Source organism: Engystomops pustulosus, chromosome 2 (assembly GCF_040894005.1).
Source record: "Engystomops pustulosus chromosome 2, aEngPut4.maternal, whole genome shotgun sequence".
NCBI classification, from domain to species: Eukaryota; Metazoa; Chordata; class Amphibia; order Anura; family Leptodactylidae; genus Engystomops; species Engystomops pustulosus.
Window position 1 is genome coordinate 42,012,647 of NC_092412.1, and position 25,796 is coordinate 42,038,442.

The 25,796-nt window shown below is 43.4% G+C and overlaps 1 protein-coding gene across 1 annotated transcript in view; it reads left to right on the forward strand.

Annotated features, from left to right (window-relative positions):
* The window catches only part of LOC140117547 (cilia- and flagella-associated protein 337-like), a 110,328-nt gene that overhangs the window by 6,857 nt on the left and 77,675 nt on the right, over nucleotides 1-25,796 (forward strand). Inside the window, exons 2-11 of the mRNA XM_072134374.1 lie at nucleotides 9,443-9,713; nucleotides 10,737-10,790; nucleotides 12,598-12,681; nucleotides 13,697-13,762; nucleotides 17,558-17,788; nucleotides 18,400-18,482; nucleotides 21,053-21,145; nucleotides 21,658-21,703; nucleotides 22,832-22,878; nucleotides 23,204-23,324. Coding sequence (XP_071990475.1) covers nucleotides 9,443-9,713; nucleotides 10,737-10,790; nucleotides 12,598-12,681; nucleotides 13,697-13,762; nucleotides 17,558-17,788; nucleotides 18,400-18,482; nucleotides 21,053-21,145; nucleotides 21,658-21,703; nucleotides 22,832-22,878; nucleotides 23,204-23,324 — 1,096 coding nt within the window. The remainder of the gene's footprint in view (nucleotides 1-9,442; nucleotides 9,714-10,736; nucleotides 10,791-12,597; nucleotides 12,682-13,696; nucleotides 13,763-17,557; nucleotides 17,789-18,399; nucleotides 18,483-21,052; nucleotides 21,146-21,657; nucleotides 21,704-22,831; nucleotides 22,879-23,203; nucleotides 23,325-25,796) is intronic.

The following is a 25,796-nucleotide window of genomic DNA, read 5'->3' on the forward strand; positions in this document are numbered from 1 at the left end:
ACTAGGTATATTTTGCTATAGATGAAGAATGAAGGGATGAAGAATTGCTGCTATTATGTCTCCCATATATTATGCACTAAAGCAGAGCAGAATGTGTTTTTTAACCTTCCCTCATCTAGAAGCATAAGAATAATCAAATCAGACAGTATAGAGAAGTACAGACTTGTATTAATGTAAAAACAGCACTATTGGTGACATAGAAATTCACTAGTTAGCTCCAGCAGACTGTCTGTGCCAAGGTTTCTCCTGATCAGCCCTCCCCTTCCTTCTTCATAAACTTCATAAAATTTTGATAGATCTGTGGGCTGCAGCTTATTTCGGTCTAGTGGGGTACTGGAGAGATTCAGGAGAGATTTTCAGGCGTAGAAAAGTAAAGAAAGAAACAACATATACCACAAAGTTTTGTATATCTTGTACTATTGATTTTCGGGTTAACTTTTTTGGGGAGTTCGAGACCTTACGGAACACAGTTGTGTCATGATAGGTGAACCTTATATTTTAAAGTATTTATACATAGATATCAATATGATAGTAACTAAGGAGCTTGTGTTAAATATAACATTTCTCTATCCTGTTGACTTTTGGTACATCAGACATAAGCTATAGATTTCCTCACATTTGTATATCGACTTCTTAATAGACTGAAGAACCCGAGGGAAATGAACTGTTGTGACAATAACTAAGCCTGAAGTGTAAAGTGATCTCCTGACATTTATTATTATGAGATGAGAAAAGAAGCCAAGAAATCCCCAGAGACAATATCCGTTCTCTAGCTTATCGTGGTATAGAGCTTCTCATCCTCTTATTTTAGAATACTAGGAACCCATACTCACAGGTGAAGGCTTGGTACAACCATGGCAGGGTTACGCTTTCCTTTATCCACTGAGTTCTCTTTGCCCTGTGTCTAAATATGATCCATATTTTACCTGCTTAATGAAGGTACTCCATCCCCCCTATCCCCTAGTACCTCCACCTGCCAAAACTCTATAGTTCATCCGGCTCCATCACTGCATCCTGATTTAAGTTGAGGTATTGAGGTAAGGCAAATAAAAGAGGTCCAGTGAAACCTGGTTTTCTGGAAGCGGGATCTGCATTTAACAGGCTTTCCATTCGATGTAGTTCGGAACCCATCAGAACCACACAGAGGGGGGTCCTGGGAGCTGGTATATAACCTTAGCTGAGTTCAGGAGGTGCCAGACCAGTGACCTTCTGTATATGGCAAGGGAAACCTCATGATAGTGTATAAGTACCCAAGCAAGGTCATCACGTAATGCTTTGCCTGTAACCCGGTAAACCACCTCCAATACAGAGTCCCAAAACAGGGCAAGTGCCTAGCAGCTCCAGAAATTGTGGGAAAGTGATCCCTCTCTATCCACACATCTCAAGCAGGCCGGTGAAACCTCAGGAAACATTTAGTGTAGCACATGAGACACCCTATACCATCTAGTTAACAACTTAAAACTAGTTTCCTGGTACATATTGTTTATTACTGATATATGGGCAAGTAGGAGAATCGTATCTCTCTGCAGAGAGGCTAAGGTCCAGGTCCTTTCCCACTTGAGCATATAAGGAGGAGTATAATCCTGTGGAGGGCAACTAGTGAGAGAGCCCCTCTGATCTGGCCTCTCTGAGCGCATATGCCCTCAGACCCAGTCCTTGACCTGAAAAACAAGGAGGGATCTGCTAGGGAGTTCAAGAAGTGGGAGAAGTGGAGGCCCTGCCAAGGAGTCAATCGAGGGAGATCAGGTGGAGCAATCAGGGACTCGCCTCTGTACCACCCACCTTCCACTATAAAGTGACATGCTCGGAAATGGTTGGAGGCTAGACTCTTAACACTGTTTGTAAAAGACCCTAGATTACCTAAAATGGGAGTAAGTTGGTTTTCAGGATTCGAGGTAGTGGACCATCTGTACCAGCGCGAACGATGGTGTAAGCCGACACCTGGCAGCAGAGTTTAAGTGGCATCTGGTTTTCACCAGTGCCTGCCGCAAAGCGGGTTGGACATGCTGCGGCAGGAAACCACCAGGTCGCTCCACAGGAGCGACTTGCCCGCGGGGGCGACCAAGGCAAAGTACAGAATCGTACAGCAGGTTCGTGGTCAGGTACAGACAGGAGGTCAAGAGAGGCAGCACAGGATCAATGCCAGGAACAAAGCAGAAGGTCAGGGCAGGCAGCACGGAGTCAAAGTCAGGAATGGAACCGGGGTCACAACGGGAAATCTTCAGACTGGTACAAGGCAACAAGACAAGCTTTTTCTGAGGCATATAGCACAAAGATCTGGCGGGGAATGCTGGGAGAGGCCGGCTTTTATTCAATTTCCTGGGAATGGCCAGCACCAATCAGCGGTGCGCTGGCCCTTTAAATTTTCGTGCGCCAGTGCAGTGACATTGGGAAAGGCCTGGTGAGATGTCTGGCTTATTTTTACATTTTAGGAAGGCCAACAGAGTAGCGTAAATGGTAGGGTGCAGGGACAGAGAATACCACCATATCTTTTGTATCCAAGAAAAGGTAAAGTTACTCTCCCGGCACATGCTTATAGAAAACTTTAACAGGGTAAGCAGGGGTGAACCTAAACTCTGCTGCCTGAGATGAGCTATAGAATGGCACCCTGTCAGGTTCGCTAAGGAGATTGCTGGGACTTCTGGTTCTTCTGGTGGTACCAGCAGCGTTCTCCGAACCCCGGCGCGTATCCGCGCAAACTCCACCTCTTGTCCTGGGCAGCGGCTGCTAAGATCTCGCGCTGTCTAGGAGTGGCTGGGACTTTGAACCTCTGCTTGGTGCCTGGTTGTTCTGCACCATGAGGGGTTAATTCCCAGATGCTGTCCAGCTCCTATCAGGTTCTGGAGGTGGAGTTCTGGCTGCATAAATTGCAGCTTCACTAGTCACCTGTGCCAGTGTTTGAAAATCCCTTTCTCCACTCGCTGCATTAGGTTGTATTGCTCAGTATCTGTATCTGTATCGTTGTGACCTCGGCTCGTTTTTGACTTTGACTCTTTGCCTACTGATTTTGCTATTGACGTTCCCTCTCGTTGTGACTCCGGCCTGTTTACGATTCTTTTGTGTTTTATGTTTGTCAGTCTGTTTGTGTTTCCCTTCCCTCACGTAACCAGCGTATCTCGAGTCTTCAAGTAGTCGCCCCACGGTTTAGCGTGGGGGGGCTATAGGAAGGGACAGAGGTTGGGGCAAGTTCAGGGCACACTATCCCCTGTCTTTTGTGTACCAATCCTAACAGAAACACTGGCCACACATAGGTCTGCATCCTGTATCCGACCTGCTACATTCTCTCCTCCCATGGAGCCTTTGTCAGCTGTGGTCGCTCAGGTCCAGACCCTAACTCAGCTTGTTCAGGATCTAGCCTCCCGTCTCCAAATTCAGGAATCTATGCAGGTTCCACTGCAGACATCACCGCAGGATCCACTGCCACCCACACCTGAACCTAAGGTTCCTCTCCCTGACGTGTTTTTTGGTGACCGTAAGAAATTTTTTTCATTTCGGGAGGGCTGTAAACTTTACTTTTCTTTACGTCCTCGTTCATCGGGCACAGAGATTCAAAGAGTGGGCGTTGTAATTTCCCTGTTGCGTGGGGATCCGCAAAATTGGGTCTTTTCTCTCCCACCTGACTCTCCATCTCGTTCTTCTCTTGACGTTTTTTTTTCTGCTTTAGGCCAGATTTATGACGAACCTGACCGCCGAGCACTTGCAGTTTCCCACCTTAGATCTCTGTGTCAGGGAAAACGGACAGCAGAAGATTATTGTGCCCAGTTCAGACAGTATGTGACTGACTCGCAATGGAATGACTGCGCCCTAAAAGACCAATTTATGTCCGGACTGTCAGACCGAGTACAGGACTTAGTCTTAGCTTATGCCGAGCCTCAGACATTAGATGATGCTATGACTCTGGTCATCCGAGTTGATCGTCGCCTAAGATCCAGGCGGTCACCTCGGGTGTCCTCTGACTGTCAGCCAGCGGCCAGTCTGTCTCCAGGTAGTCCAGAATTGGAATCCATGGAGCTGGATAACATCTCTCCTGCACAGCGGAAGCAACATCGACTGAGACGTCATCTTTGTTTCTACTGTGGAAGTCCTGATCATCTGGTCAACACCTGTTCCAAGAGGCAGCAGCAGGAAAACTTCCGCTCCTAAGCAGTAGTCGGGGGGACTGCTTAGGAGCTCAGGTACTCCCAATTGTATCTAGAATGTATTTACCTTGTACGGTTAAGTTTCAGTCTGTTTCCTGCACTGGTCGCGCCTTTTTGGATTCAGGTGCTGCGTCTAATTTAATCGATTATAATTTTGTCTCTCAGTTTTGCATGTCATTGATTCCATTGTCCACTCCTATCCAGATGTCGGGTGCGGATTTGACCCCTCTACAGGCAGGGTTGATCAAATTCCGAACCCCGCAGATAAAGCTTATGGTAGGAGCTATGCATGAAGAATGGTGTTCTTTCCTAGTTATGGAAAACTTGTCTGAAAATGTCATTCTTGGTCTACCCTGGCTCCGGATCCATAATCCGGTAATTAATTGGGAAACTCTGGAGCTGGTTCATTGGGGTCCTCACTGTAAGGATCACCTGTCCAAAGTTTCATTATGTACAGTAGTGGCGGAAGATCAGAGTCTTCCAGGTTTTCTCTCGGATTACTCAGATGTGTTTTCAAAACCCTTGTCCCAAGTCCTTCCTCCTCACAGGGAGTTTGATTGTAAAATTGACCTTCTTCCTGATGCTAGATTGCCAAAGGGTCGTATATATAACCTGTCAGTACCAGAACGGGAGTCACTGAAGAGTTATATTGATGAGAGTTTGGCAATCGGACATATCCGTCCCTCTGAGTCGCCCACTGGGGCCGGGTTCTTTTTTGTTGAGAAAAAAGATGGTGGTTTACGGCCGTGTATTGATTATCGAGAATTAAATAAGATAACGGTAAAAAACTCAGGTCCTCTCCCCTTGATCCCGGATCTCTTAAATCAGGTTTCTGGGGCCCAAGTTTTCTCTAAATTAGATCTCAGAGGGGCTTATAACCTGATTCGGATCCGAGAAGGGGATGAGTGGAAAACCGCATTTAATACACCTTTGGGGCACTTTGAATACCTGGTTATGCCCTTTGGTTTGAGTAATGCCCCAGCGGTTTTTCAAGGGTTTATGAACTCCATCTTTCATGATTACATCGGTATGTTTATGGTGGTGTATCTCGACGATATTTTGATTTTCTCTCCTGATATGGTTTCTCACCAGCAACATCTCCGCCAAGTACTTACCAGGTTGCGCAAAAACCACCTCTTCGCTAAGCTGGAAAAGTGTGTTTTTTGCGTCCAGAAGGTTTCCTTCTTAGGTTATGTTGTGACTCCCTCTGATGTACAGATGGATCCGAGTAAGGTTCAGGCGCTCACGGACTGGGTTCGGCCTACCAATCTTAAGGCCCTACAACGTTTTTTAGGTTTCGCTAACTATTATCGGAACTTTATAAAGAACTTTTCCGTGATCGCCAAACCCCTCACGGATCTGACCCGTAAGGGTGCTGATCCGAACAATTGGTCCCCTGCCGCTTGCACAGCGTTTGAAACTTTAAAATCGGCATTCTCGTCAGCCCCGGTTTTGGTTCAACCTGACCTCTCTCTACCGTTTGTTGTCGAGGTTGATGCCTCTGAGGTAGGAGTAGGTGCAGTGTTGTCTCAGGGGTCTTCCACTCTCACCAGACTTAGGCCCTGTGCATATTTCTCTAGAAAATTTTCTTCTTGTGAGAGGAATTATGATATTGGTAATCGAGAGCTCCTTGCCATTAAGTGGGCATTTGAAGTCTGGCGACACTTTTTGGAGGGAGCTCTTCATCCGATAACTGTGCTCACGGATCATAAGAATTTAGTATATTTGGATACGGCTAAACGCTTGAACTCACGTCAGGCTAGGTGGGCCTTGTTTTTCTCTCGCTTCAATTTTGTGGTCACCTACCGACCTGGGTCAAAAAATGTGAAGGCTGATGCCTTGTCCCGTAGCTTCAGGACTCCTGAGCTTCCAGAGGCTGCTGACAGTAATATTTTGTCTCCAGGGGTTGTGCTGGCAGCTGTCTCCTCCCACCTCTCCTCTCAAATTTTAGCAGGACAAAGATCTGCACCTAAAGACCTTCCGGAAGGCAAATTATTTGTTCCTCTTTCTTGTCGTTTGAGAGTGTTGGAGGAGACGCATTGCTCGGTATTGGCAGGTCATCCGGGAATGCGGAGTACCTTGGATCTCTTAAAGAGAAGTTACTGGTGGCCTCACATGACTAAGGATGTACACGCATTTGTCCAAGCCTGTCAGGTCTGTGCGCGAGGAAAGACTCCCAGGAGACGTCCTGAGGGGCCTCTTCTTCCGCTTCCAGTTCCCACCAGGCCGTGGTCTAAAGTATCTATGGACTTCGTCACTGATCTGCCAGCATCTCAAGGCTGTTCAGTGGTTTGGGTGGTAGTGGACCGCTTCTCTAAAATGGGACACTTTGTTCCATTAAAAAAGTTGCCTTCAGCTGAAGAATTAGCTGAATTGTTTATACAGAATATTGTGCGCCTCCATGGTATACCAGATGATATTGTGTCAGATAGGGGCGTACAATTTGTTTCCAAATTTTGGCGAGCATTTTGTTCTAGACTGGAAGTTAATTTGTCGTTCTCGTCGGCATTTCACCCTGAGTCTAATGGTCAGTCCGAGAGAATGAATCAGGAGATGATTCAATATCTGCGACTCTTTGTCTCGGACAGTCAGGACCAGTGGGTGAAATTCCTTCCGTTGGCAGAATTTGCTATTAATAACCAGTGTAGTTCGTCCACACAGGTATCTCCGTTTTTCTGCAATTATGGTTTTCATCCTCGTTTCTCTTTTTCATCTGTGCCTGTCTCTAATATTCCTCGAGCAGAAGCTATTACATCCAAGTTGCGCTCGCTCTGGTCACAAGTTCGGGAGAATATTCAGAGGGCACAAAATTCTATGGTCCAGCAAACTGAAAGAAGGCGCACTAAATCCGATACGTTTGAGGTGGGGGATAAAGTGTGGTTATCCACGAAAAACCTTAAATTGAAGGTCCCCTCTTTGAAGTTTGCGCCAAGGTTTGTGGGTCCTTTTGTTGTTACTCATATTGTTAACCCGGTTTCCTTCAAGATTACACTTCCAGCAGGGTGGCGGGTCCATAACACCTTCCATAAGAGTCTTCTGAAGCGCTATGTTGAGCCTGTTTTGCCTCTTTCTGACCCTCCTTCTCCATCTATTGTGGAGGGGAATCAGGAATTTGAGGTGGAAAAGGTGGTGAATTCCAGATGGGTAGGTAACTCCCTGCAGTACCTGGTCCATTGGAAAGGCTTTGGTCCTGAGGATAGGTCTTGGGTTCCGGTTAGAGATGTTCATGCTCCACGGTTACTCAGGTTATTTCATCAGACCTACCCTCAGAAGCCGTCTTTAAGATCTAGGGGTCCGAAGGCCCCCCGTCAGGGGGGGGGTACTGTCAGGTTCGCTAAGGAGATTGCTGGGACTTCTGGTTCTTCTGGTGGTACCAGCAGCGTTCTCCGAACCCCGGCGCGTATCCGCGCAAACTCCACCTCTTGTCCTGGGCAGCGGCTGCAAAGATCTCGCTCTGTCTAGGAGTGGCTGGGACTTTGAACCTCTGCTTGGTGCCTGGTTGTTCTGCACCATGAGGGGTTAATTCCCAGATGCTGTCCAGCTCCTATCAGGTTCTGGAGGTGGAGTTCTGGCTGCATAAATTGCAGCTTCACTAGTCACCTGTGCCAGTGTTTGAAAATCCCTTTCTCCACTCGCTGCATTAGGTTGTATTGCTCAGTATCTGTATCTGTATCGTTGTGACCTCGGCTCGTTTTTGACTTTGACTCTTTGCCTACTGATTTTGCTATTGACGTACCCTCTCGTTGTGACTCCGGCCTGTTTACGATTCTTTTGTGTTTTATGTTTGTCAGTCTGTTTGTGTTTCCCTTCCCTCACGTAACCAGCGTATCTCGAGTCTTCAAGTAGTCGCCCCACGGTTTAGCGTGGGGGGGCTATAGGAAGGGACAGAGGTTGGGGCAAGTTCAGGGCACACTATCCCCTGTCTTTTGTGTACCAATCCTAACACACCCCCTCTGCCCCATATATATCAGGTTATTTTTTAGTAAGTGGGTTCATGCAGCATCTCACACCCATACTGACATCAGGTGTGAAGAGACACAATTTTTATGTGCCCCTAATGCGGCCCCCCATCTTGCTGCAGGTGGTGCTGCCTGAGGAAAGAGTCTCAACTTGTCTAATGGCAGGTGCACCCCTGGAGCTGTGACCCCCAGACAGAAGGACTTACTTTGTCGTTCCGTGCAGATATTAGTGTATGCTATTGTCATAACCACTCCCATTAGTTGGAGGTGCACGCCAAAGACATCATCTTGTCATGCCAAACACAGTTATTAATGTGGTTATAACAGAGGGAGCGCACATACAGTAATGTCTGCTTGCCCCCTCCATCCTCTGGAAGCCAGCAAGACACAGGACATCACAGGAAGTCCTGCGTCCTGCCACCGGGGTCACGTGACCTGTGGTGAACAGTGGCAAAAAGGAAAACTTTAACAGGGTAAGTATAACATGGGTGATCCTATTAGGGTGTTATACTTATTTTGTTTTCTATAAGTGGCCAACCCCTATAATAGATCTGCCCTAAAAGTAGTTGAGTACCTCTGGTCTTCATAATGATACATTTACCTTTTACTGGCCACACATGTATTATATGAGGTCATTAAATGAGATACATAAAGCCAATACCAGTGACTAAAAATAATATTTAAAGGGGCTTTCCATGGTAAATTGGTACATGGTTCCATTTAAAATAAAAACAATAATAAAACCTTTGGTACCCCATTATTCTCCTGACGCATCCATCCGGTCCCTTGTTGGCTTCTCCAACTGAGCAGTATACTCGCTCCTCTGACCCCTGAGGCTACTATGGTCATATGAACGTCAAAACTTTCAGCTCGGCTGGAGGTGCTGGAGGTGCAACTATGGAATTGAGGGATGGACTGTGGGTACAGAGTAATTTAAACAGATTTTTTTTTATCCCCCCCCCCCCCCATTATGGGTTCTCTGCAATTTTCCATTTCAAATGGGAAACTCCCTTTCCTTTAAAAGGACCGATAATCTCCAAGGACCTCCAAAACGAGAGAAGGACAGAATATTCTAATTTCTGTGGCTATGATCATATGACCATTTGTTAACCTTCCTGTTAATCAGAACATTTATGTTAATTTGGTTGGGGGCATACATGAAATAATACACCAAATCTTGAGTTGACTCCAATTAACCCTGACAGCAGATCGTGGAATAAAGGGTTGATAACCAACCTGTACAATCTCAGACAATACTACTTTTTTAATTTTAATAACTTGTTCTTCCCTAAAGTTTCCTTTAGACCGTTTGTGACCGTGACTAAGAACAATCATTTTTTGTAGTCTTTTTAGTGAGATAAGACAAACTGTTGCTGCTACAAACCTGCCTGTTACACAGAGGGCGAAAACTGCAGTGGGGGCCAGCAGGGTCCAGACCGTATCCCCATCTGACTATAGTGGAGAAGCTAGAGAGCAGATCCAATCTCCACCAGAATGGCTGGAGAAGGAGATGATCCGGAGACGGCAGAGACGATATTCTCTGGGACTTGTGGACAATATAATGGAAAGTCTTCAGAATTTCTCCGACCCAGCTAGAAGCCTCAGGAAAGAGAAGGTAAGTACTGTATGGGGGATAGAATTATGTTAGCTTATAATTTTTTATGAATCTTATCTTTAATTTGGCAAGAACATATTCACCCAAAGGAAATGTGTTTCCAATGTTAAGAAGCAGAAGGAGAGCAGCAGATTGTACACAGTTTTCTATCTGCAGACAACATGTTATAGAACAAGGGGAGCTGAGCAGATTGTACATAGTTTCCTATCTGCCTGCAGTATGTTATAGAGCAGAAGGAGCTGAGCAGATTGTATACAGTGCGCAATCTGTTACAGACTGTAAATCAGTAAAAGAACCGCTCTACTGCTGTATAGCGTGTTGTCTGCAGATTACACTGCATAATCAATAGAACAGTTCAAAAAATTAATTAAAGGTATTTTAATCACCTCCAGTGATCACTTGAGTGAGGGTCCAAATGTGCCCCCTGAGTGTTCCATATGAATTGGGCACTGGTGCACATGCTTCACCCCATTCACTATTATAGAGCTGCAGGACAAGGGTATATTCACATCACTGTTTTTTGTAAATGCCAGGAAGGCTCCCATGGGTATACAGTATATGTTGAGCCTATACGTAGATATATACTGGCAGATTGAGGAATCATTTTTTCCTCTGTCTGACCAGTATATGTTGTATCCTGGTGGAAACACGGGACGCAGCAAGCTACATTTTCCATCCTGCTCCCTCCTGCTAAGCAACGTATACACTCAGCGGAGCCCATTGGAGCCAATGGAGGATAGATGCAAAGTATTACATCCCTCTCAAGGCCTCCGCTGAGCGTACGCTCAGGGAGATCCCCAGTGATGTCACTAAGCATATAAGGACAGTTACATTACTTCTGCTGATGTTTACTCCTCTTCTTACTTTCAGGAGGGTGGTGATGAACAGGACGATGAATACCACCGTATAAGCATATAGTAGTATATGACATAGCCATCCATTGTATGGGTAAAATGGAGAGCAATAGGTGATGTGTACTTAAAAAGGTGATTGTGTTTTGATAAGACCATTTTCTTTCTGCAGTTTGAACAACAGGTGACCCTGGAGCAGCTGCATAGACTGAGGAAAGCTTTTGAGGTACGTGTTTAAATTAATCATAGAATATAAACTTTAGAAAGGGGGGTTCCTAATATAATGCCAAGAGTATCAGCTATAGTGGAGAGATGCATCGAAAAATATAGGACTAGTCTCCTGAGATACTCACCCCTTAGGCCTCAAGCACACAGCCGTGTGCTTCACCTGGGCTGGAACCTGGGTGAAGAACACAGCTGGGTGCAGAAGAAGGGTCGGGTAAGGGCTCCTCACCCCTCCCCTCTCTACAGAAAGCTAAGCAGCCGCCTGGCTTGGTCACGTTGCAGTGAGACACAATGAGGGAGAAGTTGAGAAATGAAATCTGAGCTCTGATTGGTTGCCATAGGCAGTTCTGCTCTCAGAGACTTATGATAAATCTCCCCCAATGTGCTGACCGCACTGGGACCAGGTCTAATAAACCTCTATGGAGCGCCATGATATGGATGCAATTTTTTGCCCTTTACGTCCCCCTTGAAGTTTCTGAGCCTGGTGTGACCATGCTCTGCACCCCATCCCCCACATACATTATAAATACTGTACATACTATACCAAATAATAGTAACCTGGATTGTTTCCATATCTCTGTAATGACTGGTATAGTCAGGTAATACCTGTCAACTAAAACGAAACCTACCACCACGGATCTACCTATTAAGGTAGATCGGGTGGTAGGTGCCTCTATTGGACTGGAGGATAGCACTTTTAAGGGCTAATCCTCACGTCCCCTGTATCTTTTTCGAACTTTTATTGCCCTAATATGCTAATTTTCTAAAGAGGCTACTGGGGCGTGGAGTAGCTGGAGCTGAGGCTACATGGCATGGTTACCCCACGCCCCAGTAGCATCTTTGATCCTCCTACCGGCATATATTTGGCGCAAAGCTACAAGGATCTGCGCGTCCTCGTCCGTGAAGCCGGAGTTCTGCGCATGCGCAGTAGTTCTGGAGCAGTAACTGTGCAGCCGTGAGCCTGCATTCTGGGCATGCGTAGAACGCCGGCTTCACGGACTAGGACGCGCAACTACTGGGGCATGGCTACTGGGGCGCCATGAAATAATCACAAATGCTAACTTATTGCTAGCACTTGTGATTATTTCCTCTAATCCGCCAGAGGGGCGTGAAGGAGGGGGGGCGTGGTCGACCGGGAGTGGGACGGCGCAGGGCTATCCTGTGCCCATGCCTGCGAACTCACTAGTGTAGGCACTTTTTCACATGTGAAAAGTCGCTGGCTGCGTTTATTTCTACACTGCGCAGCATCCTGCCCGATACATCAAGAGGTGGAAGCCTCTTGATGTATTGCGCTGCGAAAATGCAGTGACAGGCTCGAGCACTGGCGTATGATAAATATCCCCCTTTATGTCCATTGTCCTTCGGCATCACTGGAGCAGAACAATGAAAATCATGAAGATGATGTAACTGGTATATCAACAGACAATATCAAGTTTTTTATGGATACCATATATAGGGGAGATATCCTAAAATAGAAAGCAAGCTGAATTCTTGCATCATGTTAGCTACACCTGTGGCATGAGATGTACATTTACTGCCAAGGACACACCTGTCTTAAAAGGTCAGAAAAGCCTTTGCCTAAGAGAGCTAAAAAGGAGTCCAAGTGGCCAGACCTGTGACTAAAGTATCATTCATACGCCTGTTTCTTAACTTTTTGATTTGAAAACATTCAAACCATTCATAATCCCTGAATCAGACCTGCACAGAATACAAAGCAAACACATGTGGAAAATGGTGTTTACGCAGCAAGGATTGTGGATTAGGAAGTGATTCCCTTTATTGTAATGAATGATATTGCTTTGTTCTAGGAACTTGAAAAGAATGGGCATAAATCCCTGGACCTGGATGCGTTTAAATGGGCAATAAAGAAAAGCACAGGATTACGAGCAACTGTAAGTGACTAGAGATTTCGTAGGTTTTGTCGTTTATAACAGGTCCTTAGGGCTGTTCCTATCCAAAATGTTGTGTCAGATAATCAATCACTTAAAGGGGTTGTATATATATACCTGGCCTGGGGGGGGGTGTGAAAAAAACCATGCTTACCTTCTCTGACTACTCCTAAGCCGCCGTCCATCGGTGCTGTACCCCTGTTTGTTTACAGAGGCAGACACCTTTCAACTCGACAACTTCTGCTCACCTGGCCCAGCACTTGTCCAGTGCCGGTGTGCTTGATACAGCATTAGTTTCAATGCGTATCAGGCATATCGGCAGTGGACAGGATGGCGGAAGTTGGTGGACTGGAGCAGCAAAGAATCTAATACCTTATCAATGTGCCTACTGAAGTCTTCTCAGCTTTGCTGGTAATGTCCTGACAAACAGGACAAAATATAAAGAGGGACTCTCCCTGGTCTATCATATCCTAGGCTTGTTGCTAGGGGCGTTAGTTTGCCAGATTGGCTGTCCGGCAATCTGGCAATAAATCCTGGTCAAGCCACCAAACCCAAACGGGAATCCAGGTCACTCATCTCTACTCACGAGAGATCGGCAAAGCAAATTACTGAGAATTTTCTCTCCTGATTTTTCCATGAATATTCAAACTACTCCATGAATAAGCCACAGCCAGGCAACTAGGGCAGTATATATATATATATATATATATATATATATATATATATATATATATATATATATATATATATATCCCTCAAAGACTAGCAACCTGAGGAATGTAAGGCTCCTCCATAAACTTAACTCTGTCTTCTTAACATATTTGATTATGTGTGGCCAAAAGTTTAAGTTTTGCTTCCCCTATAACATAGCCTGGTTTCGCATAGTTCAAAAGAATTTGAGATTCTTAATTTATTAAAAACAAATGGCTGCATCCCCAATTTGTAACTAATAGTAGATTTATCTGCTCACTAGACAACTACATGTATCAAAGTCCTCATTTTTCTATTTTTGTCTCAGAGCGATGAACAAATTGAAAAACTGTTTATGAAAATAGACTTTACAGCGACTGGAAAAATTCAGTGGGTGAGTGATATATTGTACCTTACACTGAGATATCAATTATCCAGGCAGACGGTGTGAAGGGCAGCAACTGATATCCTCAGAATTTCACCTCATTAAATATTGCTGTTGCATATATTAGGGACAATATTCACACAGTGAAGTGACACAATGGGGCAGATTTACTTACCCGGTCCATTCGCGATCCAGCGGCGCGTTCTCTGCGTTGGATTCGGGTCCGGTCGGGATTCATTAAGGCAGTTCCTCCGATGCGCTAAAGAGCATCGGAACACACTCAAGTTCACCGGCCTATTCCTAGTGAAGGTAAGTGCAAGCACTGCGCCACAATCCGATCGTGTGCGCCAAAATCCCAGGGCAATTCAGGGGAAATCGGCGCAAATCGGAAATATTCGGGTAACACGTGGGGAAAACGCGTATCGGGCCCTTAGTAAATGACCCCCAATATTGCACTTTATCTCTCACTACTGAAATAACGTATACAAGTTAATAATGTGTACAAGATGCAGAATGTTCAGGTTATAGACATTTTCTGATGGTCCACAGTGACAGTCTATGGCACTTTTCAAACAAACATTTATTGCGACTGTAAGCGAGTATACATGCGTTATGGAAGTGCATTGTGCACAGTACCGAGATCAACATGTGTGTCAACATAGCGTGCCGCACCTGGAAAAAATAAAGCATGTTCTATCTTTTGCCGTACGTATGGTCTGGCTACCTATGGGGAGGGGTGAGGAGCGCTCCCCATCCCCTTCTCCAGCTGCCCATATGCTATGCCTGGGTTCCAGCCCCAGCGAACTTACGTATGTATGAAAGGGGCCTAGTACTGAGAAAGAATCATAAAATTGTCTCATGCTGAAGAGAAAATGGGGCTCATTTACTAAGGGTCATGCTGCACTTTTGTCAGACTATGCACCTTTTTCTGGGCTAAAAAGGCTTGCACAGGTATTAAAGAAGTGTGTGCGCTGGGATTGTGTCGCACGCGAGCCTTTTGTGGCACAGTTGCGCTGACTTCTTTTCCACACACACATTGGAAGGTCAGACTGATTCGGACTGAGCACCATATTTAACTTTTAAATTGTGTTGCAAGCCCTATGTTTAAGATTCACGACAAAAAGATGGTTAACTCTGTCGGACCTGAGCAGGGTAGCGACACATTCATGATTTCTGGCACATGATCTTAGTGAATCGCCGCACGTTGCATTATAGACAGATAATGCACTTTCAGTGAACTCCAGTGACCAGGTAATTAAATTGTGCCCCAATCTGTCTCAGTCTGATCTAGTCTTATGTAATATCTTCTGTTTCTTGGCCTTGTTTACCCTAAAACAATGAGACAAAAATTTGTAACAAAAAAAAAAAAGGGTACAAACACGGGGGGGGGGGGGGTTTACATACCGTCTACCGGAGTTCACACAAAGTGCATTGTCCGTGTATAATGCACTGTGCCGCGATTCACTAAGATCGTATGCCTGATATCCTGAATGTGTCGCTGAATGTGGAGTTCACCTTGTTCCTGGCGCATGTAAGTGCATTGTCTTGCGACACAATTTGAAAATTAAATCTTGCGCTCAGTCCAAATCAGTCGGGTCGTCCGACGGCCCACCCCCCCAATTTCTGTCGCATGAAAGCCAGCGCAGCTGTGCCAAAATCCGCTTGCGTGTGACACAACCAGCGCAGACACTTGTTAACTTCCTGTCAAAGCCGGGCAATCTCCAAAAGTGTCAGAAAGTCCGACATAAGTGCAATCCGCGACCCTTAGTAAATAAGCCCCTATGTATACATTTAGCCATAAATAAACATTCTGAAATATCAAACACTGACACACATGCAAGCCAGATTTACGCATAAACCTTTCCAGTTTATCCCACAAAAGACAAAAAAAAAAACCACAGGAAACAATAAAAAAGAAAGGCGCCTGATTTAATCCTGAATCTTCTTGATTCTTATAGGGTTAAGCTGTTCTAGGAGTAAATCCTACTATAACAATAAGTGCTGTCTCTGAATTTAGGGGAAATTTTTATACAGAGCTTGTTTATTTCTATAATAACCATAAAACTATAATTTAGCTGGAGGATTCTTCTCTGCTTCACATTATCACTGATATTTTTGTCACTTTGGCAATTCATAGTTAATAGACTATGTTTTATTTAGAGCTATGGAGAAAGTTTTTCTTATAATGATCTTGTTCCTGGGAGATGTGAAGACATAACTAACCCCCCACTGATTTTAATTGCCTTGGGGAGAAGTTTATGAGAATAGGAACTTTATTGGATGAATCTTTTTCTGCTTAATATGAAGAGAACTATCAAGAATAGTGCAGTACGTGCAGTTGCCTGTAGAGGGTGCAGTGTGCAACAGATTCAGGAATTGTGGTGCACGTTCTTCATGAACCTTCCCCCCCTGCAATGCTCCGATAGAGTGCATCAACTTTTTTCGGTGCACCTTTAACATGGGGGGGGTATGACATACTCGTACAACACACTCGGACTCTGCTTGATAAATCTGGTGCAAAGTCCAACTGTGCACTGGAACACCCTCTTCAGTGCAGAAATTAGTGTTGTATGAAGAATAGTGCAGCCGCGACACAAATGCGTCCTGTGCAACACATATGTGGCGTGGACACTTCTTAAATATACGACCCCCTAGTTACAAACGGACCTCTGGATGTTGGTCATTTACTGTACTTTAGTCCTAGGCTACAATGATCAGCTGTAACAGTTATCACAGGTGTCTGCAATTAAGATTTATTGTTACTCCTGGTTCTTAGAACAACCCAAAGGTTTTAAAATCCAGTTGTCACAGAGACCAAAAATATTTTGGCTGGGGCTACAATTATAAAATATACAGTTCCGACTTACATACAAATTCAACTTAAGAACAAACCTGTACTGTATACAGTGATATCCTTTTTTCTTCACCGATAAATAAAATATATAAAGCTGTATATAAAGCTCTACAGTCTATTCGAGATATATACGGCAGATGTCTGTTCAATGTCTATTGTAATCCTATAAAAGCAATACTGAACCCATTTGTTGCATGTGAGGAGAGCTCAGCATTATGGGAAGTGATGGAAGCTCCTTTGGTCCCAGTGTCTTTAGCTGACGTCACAACCAGGAAGCGACCACACATCTAAGGAGAAGTTAGAGAGGATTTTACAAGTAGGGCTTATACATATATCAGGCTGAATCTCAGGCTGGGAAGAAAGGCAGCATGTTATAGGTATTGTTGTCAAAGACTCTCTTTAGTTGTGCTAAAACCCAGTTGTTCAATTATGGTTTTGCATGTCAGTGTCTCATCCATTTGTTTCTATCTGTGTATATTACATTGGGATGGGTTGGTTAGTATCAGTGTGGGTTTGCCTCCAGTAACACACTTTCTACACTTGAGTATATGAAGATCTATATGTCACCCTTCACATGTATCACATCTTCCTATATGATTGACTGTATCATACATGTTTTCCACAGGGGTAACAAATGCTCAGATTGCAATTACTAATAATGATTATGCAAGTTGCTGCCACACAGTTATAAATAAGAAACTTACAGCTTAGCCTCCCTGACTGTATACTTGATGACTATAGATGGATAATAACAGTGCCCTCCAAGCTAGCAGAGATGGTTCAGTCCTTAAATGGCAATGTGGTGCAACGCTGGAACATCATGGGATTGATAGAAAAGCAGAAGAAGATAAATCAGTGGAAATCTAGCAAAGATGGAGTTTTGTAGACTTCTTTTAAAGCAGACATTAAATATAATATTGCCACAATTTAATATTTTATTTTGCACTTAGGAACAATTTTGCACTTATATGCAACTGGACTATGCAGAACTGGAAGACTCATATCTCAGACGCAGAAAAATCAGCTTCATGTTACCAGCAACCATCCAAGAATTTGTGCATGGAGACCCCATTCTGCGAGTTTTTCTCATGCAAGATAACACTCTAATAATTGTAAGGGAAGATGGTCACATCTATTTTTGGTCTACACAAATGAAGCTAAAGCGCGACAAGGCAATATTTGTAAGTTTGTATTGGAAAAAAGTACAAAAAAATGTACCACACTGATTTTGGAATTGGTAATGAAATGTCCCTTCAAACAATCTCTTTTATGTTTTATGTCCCATTTACTTTTGAAACAATCACCTCCAATGTTATATGCAAATGAGCAGAGAAAAGTCAATTTTACTTTAGATGACTTACGTTTCGAGGCTGAATAGGAAGCGTCACTTCAGGTCCTTTGGCTTTATTGCAGCCAGAACCATGGTTCTGGAGCCATTGTAAATATGAAAATCTCAATTCTTTATTGTATCAGGATTGTCGTAAATTCGTAAAGCGCTAGGGAATATAATGGCACTATATGTATATATATTTTTTATATATATATAGATATTATTTTAATTAAAGTCGGGATGGTGAGTTGCAGATAAAGATCCAGTTTCTGACTGTGTATTCAACTGCCTGTGTCTCCATTTCATGAATTTTGAAAGAAGAGATTCTCATTACAATGAGTCCAGAACTATGCTGTCTCAAGTGATTCTCTCCCTCTAGCCTCTCATCATGACTCATCTCAGCTAAAAAGTGACTCTTATACCTGTGTTATTCTATTAATGAACAACACATTTTCTTTCTAGGAAAAGAGTATAAAGAAGATGACAAAATGGGTGACAGATTTTACAATTATGACACAATACAATAAGTTAGTCTTGGCAACTGGGTGAGTATAAGTGTCTGTATATATATATATATATATATATATATATATATATATAATATTATATATACTGTATATATACTGGATATCAAAATTAAAAACCAATGTATGATCACTTGATTTTTTAAAAAATAATGTAATCTTTTTTGATAAACATCTGAAGAATGTAAGGGGTACACCATTCAACTAGTTTTTTTACAAAATAATCAAAGTATATTGTGATGAACCCTCACTCTTGAGTTCAGTCAGGAGGTACATTTACAGAAGAGACCCTTCCAATTTACAACATAAATCCTGCCCAACTATCCAAAATGGCATATTTATGCTAAATTTACTCCCTAGCACTCTAAGCACCCACACAAATGTTACCACCACCCAGAATTTACTTATACTAAGAAGACCGTAGGCATAGAGAACTCATGCTGGTAAATCACACAGGACATACAATAGCTAAATATGCTATTCTATAAAAAAAAAAAAATTGGTAACGTAAAATCTCTTCGGAAACTTAGATTCTTGAAGTCTACAAGCAGAGACTTATTAAGTTTTAAAATTTAGTTTACAAAAAGTACAGAGCATGCATAAAATATAGACTTGTCAGGTAAAAAAGGATATAAAACAGTATACATACGACACATACAAACAATTATGAAAATAAAAACGGATAAAAAAAAAACTAAATTACCTTACTATCATGTTTCGTAGTTCTGTGATTGTTGTGTGTTTCTAGTCCATAACTTTGTCACTAAGGATTTTCCAGCGTTTCGCTATTTAGATCAGAAATCTGGCCATTTCATGTCAATTGCTGGTCAATTGAGTGATTGAAGAAATGCAAGGAAAGAACCACGTGACGTTGAAGAAGGTTCTGATACACACTTGCCCCAGTTTTTTGAGGAACATAATGGGGGTCATTTACTAAGGGCCCGATTCGCGTTTTCCCGACGTGTTACCCGAATATTTCTGATTTGCGCCGATTGTACCTGAATTGCCCCGGGATTTTGGCGCACGCGATCGGATTGTGGCGCATCGGCGCCGGCATGCGCGCGACGGAAATCGGGGGGCGTGGCCGAACGAAAACCCGACGTATTCGGAAAAACCGCCGCATTTAAGAACCGAAAATGTGTCGCTCGGGACCCGCTTACCTTCACTCAGACGGCCTCGGTGAATTCCAGCGCGTTAAAATGCTTTTCAGCGCAGCAGCGCCACCTGGTGGACGGCGGAGGAACTACCTTATTAAATCCCGGCCGGACCCGAATCCAGTGCAGAGAACGCGCCGCTGGATCGCGACTGGACCGGGTAAGTAAATGTGCCCCAATGTTTTCCATCAGACCCAAATAAATTGAACTTGCTTTCACCACTAAAATATACTGTTGACCCCTTCTCCTCTGTCCACACAACATGCTCCCCAGCAAATTTGAGTCTAAGCTTTTAACTATTTCTGCTAATGAGAGGTTTGGTCACTGCAAAGTTGGCTTTCAGTACAAACACTCTCAAACCTTGTGACGCTGTATGATTAGACAGATCTGTACTATGGTCAGTGCTGAACTGGAGAACAAGTCCAGATGCAGTGTTGAACTGATTACCCATGGAGATTCTCTGCATTATCCTGTCCTCTCTTGCATTTGTGTTTTGACGGTGACCAGCATTCTTGGGGAACTTGAATGAGTTTGTGATGTTGTAAAAATACAATATTCTAGAAATCAAAGACTCGGAATGGCCACCTTCTCTTGCTATGGCTGACAGGGTCACCTCTTTGGACTTCAGCTGGACAACTTGGTGGCCGAGGGTTTCAGTCACTTTGGAACAGAATACCATTTTTGCAAAGTCAATGAGTGAAAAGTCAGGCTGCAAGTTAAATAGGGATGGTAAGATAATTTAGGAAATTGTCATGGGTGCTCCTGCGACCCATGTCCCGGGTTGCAGGCGCACCCGTGTGCCTCTGTGTGCCCCATCAGCACGTGCTCACTCATATTCCCTTGCTCCAGTGATGGCCTCCGTGCTCTGAGCACGGAGGCTCTGTAAAATATAAAGGGCCAGCACGCCAATTATTGGCGCTGGCCGGCCGCTGCCCTAAAAAATATCCGGCCTCTTCCTGTGCCTCCTGACGGATCTTTGTGCCTCATGCCTCTGAAAAGCTGTACTCTGTGTTTATAGTGAGTACTCATTGTGACCTGACTCCGATCCTGTGCCGCTTGTCCTGACCTTCTGCCTGAACATGACTCCAACGCTGTCTTCTGATTATGTAGCTTGCCTTGGCCATCACTGCGAACGAAGTCACGCCTGTGGAGTGGTATCCCGCTCAGCAAGTCCATCCCATTTTGCAGCGGGCTCTGGTGAATACGGGTGCCACTTAGACTCCGTTCCCAGGTGTTGGCTTACGTCATCCCTCACGGTGGTTCAGTGCGTCCACTATCTCTGACCCCGACAGAAATTAGCACCGGGTGTCAGATTAATACCAATAACTTACAGTCATTTTATTTGGAGTGTTCTTTTTCACATTTATTTTATATTTATTTATATATATATATTTATTTTATATTCATTTGTTAATTTATTGTATTTATTTTATGTAGGGATCGAGAGATCCAACTGTATGAATTGTCGAACTTGGAACCGTACTGCCAGATCACAGGACTGGAAACTATGCCTTTAAAATTAGACTACTGGTAATGTATAATTGTGATCATATATTGTGAAACTTTTAGTAAAAGCATCAGGAAGGCACTGCAAGGATAAGCTTCTGCAAATGTTTCATTTGATTACATGTCATGTGATTTTGAAATGTTTTGAAATGTTACCTCTTTTCCTCCAAACTTGGTTACATATTTTGATCATCTTATGGCCATAATAATAGGTAAAGTAGAGCAATTACAATAATTAACTCAATAGTCGGCTACATCCTGCACGATCATGTTACCATGAGAACATTGCTTCCTGAGCTTTATTGTAGCTACGACATAACCACCCAATTGAAGATCTATTGTAAGTGTATGACTCAAAAAAATAGAGGCTATGAGTGTACACACTTGGCCTAGATTCCTAGCATAAAGGAACTTTAATAACTCAATCAAGTTTATGGTTAAATACACAAAAAAATTGTAAAGTGTAACGCTCATGCATCAGATTTATATATGTAATATTCTGTGCACTAAACTTACTTTTCCTGTTCTCTTTTTAGTGGAACTGACAGTGATGAATGTATGATTTTATATGGAGATGACAAGGTAAACACATGTCAGATTCGCCTGTTGTCTGTCATTCATCTCTTAGGCCTGGATTTTGTTGAACCTGCAAATAGTGTCAGGGTGTCTGTACATGGTGCAACCTCGCCTGAGGTTACAGGTGTTGCTACCGTAGGACAAAAGGTTGAAAGAAAAACCAAGTACAGTTGATTAGAGATGAATAGACATGAACTAAAAGTTCAGGTGTGTCCGGCAAATGAATGCCCCTAGCTAATATCCATAGCTGTTATAGGCCAGGGGGACACCCATATTATGTGGAGGAGGGGCCTGGACCACACCACAGCAGACACAGTAAGGCTGCGTTCACATGTTCCGGCAAACCTGCATTTAAAAAAGCAAAAGTCAACTGGAATGGGGAGTGGCTTGGCCCGATTTTTCTATGCGTTTAAACTGAGACGTATGAGACTGGTAACTTGCACCATATATTTTGCATTGTTTACAATGCTTACAAGCCGGAATGTGTGAATGCAGCCTTAGGCTACATTCAGGTGGCCGTTGCCCGCCGTACCGTAGCACGGCGGGCAACGGCGGAGCACGGGGAGAGGAGGAGAAGTTGAGCCAGCTCACCCGGCCCCACTCCATAGGAACATATGGCGCACGGCGCCGTACTATGGAGAAAGATAGGCCATGTCCTATCTTTCTACGGGGTATGGAGCGGTGCTGTGCACCCATTACCGTCTATGGGGGACGTATATCAGCCATATATACGTCGGCCGTATATACGTCCTCCATACGGCAGTGTGAATGTAGCCTTAAAGGGGTATTCCAAGACTTTTTTTTACATCACCTATCCTTAGAAAATGCAATTCTCAATAGTATGCAAGCTTTTAATGCGGTGCAATTTTGCCACGAAAACCCAGCCTGCAGGGGTTGTACCAATCACTAGGGACATATTATTATCCCATTCAATTTTAGAACAATGGCTCCATTCCGCTGGCGACAGCATGAATGCCGGCATATGATGAATACCCACAACTATGTTTTAATTTCTGTTGGATTTGTTTGAAATGGAAAATTAGATTACATTGAAAATTTTAACATTTCAAGCGAAAAATTGTAAAGCAGAGTTTTTTTTTAATTACTGCATTGTTCTCTCACTCTTTATTGCAGGGAAGTGTCAATATCCTACTCTTCACCTCCATAGGAGAAACATTGAGGTACCATCATCTAAACAAAAAGCATCTCTTATATTGTAATAAATGTAGTACAGTCAGCATTGCCTCAGTCCCAAATATATAGACACTCGTCCAGGATATCGTCAGATGCCAGGGTTTAAACTAACTTTAGGCACAACAGTTGGGTCTCTAAAAAGAATGGAATTGATATTTAAACTATAGCTATTATTCATTTCTTGTGCTTACCAATTTGCAAGCCTGGCAGTTTCTGAGCCTCCCGCTAGCAGTTTATGGCATCTATTCCAGGAGCATAGTGTTGAGGACACTTATATTTTTGTATTTCAACAATGCAAATTTTTAATTTTAGAATGTGGAAGAAGATGCCTCGCCCAGATAACATAATGCCAACCATTGTCTTAGAGAATGCCATTCTCTCTCCTCATGTAACTTTAATCCGCTGGAAAGTTCATGGAGATTGGGTGACACAGGTAAATGCATGTATAAATGCATGGATTGAAGTATGTATGTACGCATGAAATACAACAGTACATTCCTTGCCTCCAACAGTTCCCTTGTGTTGTCACTTATGCAGGGAATACTCAGTCCTGTAAAGAGGTTAAAGGGTAAATACTGTTAAGGTCACTTAGACAAAACCTTGGAAGCTTCCTATATAGTATACTATAATACAGTGTAAGGCTAAATTCACACGTCAGTTGGGGGATGTATATATGGCCGCAAGCTTGCATCCGTATATACGTCCCCCATAGGCTGGCAATGGGTGCACGGAACGGTACAACTCCATACCCAGGCAAAAGATAGGACATGTCCTATCTTTCCCAGTATTACAGCTCCGTGCACCTCCTCTCCTGTGCACCGACATGTGCCGGCCGTGCTCTCCATAGTGAGGCATGGTGCCCGGCAGTACATACAGAGTAAGGCTACATTCACACCTCCATTGCTCGCTGTACCGGCAGCGCGCGGGGAGAGGAGGAGGAGGTGAGCGCTGCTCACCCCCGCCCCTCTCCATAGGGATGTATGGCGCACGGCGCCGTAATGCAGGAGAAGATAGGACATGCCCTATCTTTTTCCCGGGCATGGAGCGGTATCGTGCTGCACATGTGCTGCACCGCACCGCTCCCATAGGGCGCCGTGCGCCCATTGCCGTCTGTGGAGGGGGGTATATTGGCCGTATATATACGTCGGCCGTATATACGCCCCCCTTGCGGCAGTGTGAATGCAGCCTTAGATCGTGTATTCTCTATCTTCATCCCTTTGACGGCACAGTATGGTGACACACGCTCTGCTCACCATACATCAGCCGGGCACCATAGGCTTCTATTGTGACCGATTTCCGTCTGCAAACTGTGCAACCAGGTATCAGTCCTTCACAGGTTTGTGTGAAAGGAGACTTGCTATAATCCTACCAAACAATGCCAAATTCAGTTACTTAAATAGTGCCAGCATGTATAGGCATTTAAAGGATGTCTATACATGCTCCATTCAGATGAGTCCACTTGTGATTTCATTGGGAGATATGAAAGTCAATTTCTGCCAGACATCTCTGGTTCAGACTTATCATCTGTGCCTGATCATTACGTTACTCAATATCGTCTGCTGGGGCAGAGTTGGGTCACCTCCATACACAAAAGATAGCAATATCCACAGAAACCTTGCTCTCATGTGAATGGGAACTTTGACTTCTAAGGAATGAAACTAACATGGAATCCCTTGCGTCAGTGTGAATTACCATTAAAATGTAAAAAAAACACTAAGAAGCACATGTAAAAACCACAAACACAATCATTTTTTCATCATAAACCTTCAGGAGCTTCTCTGGTTTCAGAGATGTTCTTGCTTGCCCTTTCACTCGTGTATCACTGGTGCTCTATGGGCTTTAATGAGTCTGCTGTAAGGTTAGCTTTTAGCCTGAATGAAATAAAACATCATTAGAGAGTCATTAAATCTAAACTCTAAAGCCTATAAATGTGAAGACTGTAAAAAGTGCTGCTAATATCAGTCCAACATTTGGACTTGCCGTAGATTCGCAGATTGAGATAAAGTAGCGTTCGTTATACATTGCCATATTTTACTCTAATGTGCGCTTCAACTTTTTAAAGTTTCATGTTTTTAAAAAGTTTTTCTAATTATTATTTTTTCCTTAAAAAAAACAACACTGCGGGTGATATCAGTAATGTTTTAAATTAACCTCTTACCGCCGAAGCCAGTTTTCACCTTTGTGACCAAGCCATATTTTTAGAATCTGACATGTGTCACTATATGTGGTCAAAAAAGGTTTTTAAATTTATGCAAATTAGCCTGAGAGGCCCACAGCCTCATTTGCATAATTTTAAAGCCTTTCTTCTTAAAAACAAGGGCATAAGGAACTAAAAGACTAGAAGATCCTGCCAGAGGGGGCACACACCAGTCAGTGTGCTTGGTTTACAGTCCTTCATCATGGTGGTAGGTGTCCTTAGTTCTCTTGAAACTACCCAAATAACTTCACAACTAACATTTATAGAAGTTCTGCTTTATGTAGGCATGTTTTTTTTTATACATTCTAGGATAGTAGGTTGCTTAAAACTTGTCAGTTTTCACATTTTATGAAAACCGTGAAACTTACATTTTAAGTGACTTTAATCAGCCTAAATAAAAGTTAAAACCCATAAATTACTCCATTAAAGAAAATACACCCCTCTACCTATGAAAAAACACTTTTAAGAAGTTTGTTAAGCCTTTAGGTGTTTTACAGGGGTTGTAACAAAATAAAGGTGTGATTTAGAAATTATAATTTTTTGGACAGTATGGCCTAAAAACTGCTCATTCATAATGGATCAAATGACAAAAATCTCGGCAAAGTTTGTTACCTAATTTCTCCTTAGTAGGGACTTATTTTTGGAGTTTTCACCTTCAATTTAGGAGCACCTATATGTTATTGATCATATTTTATAAACTTTATCTTG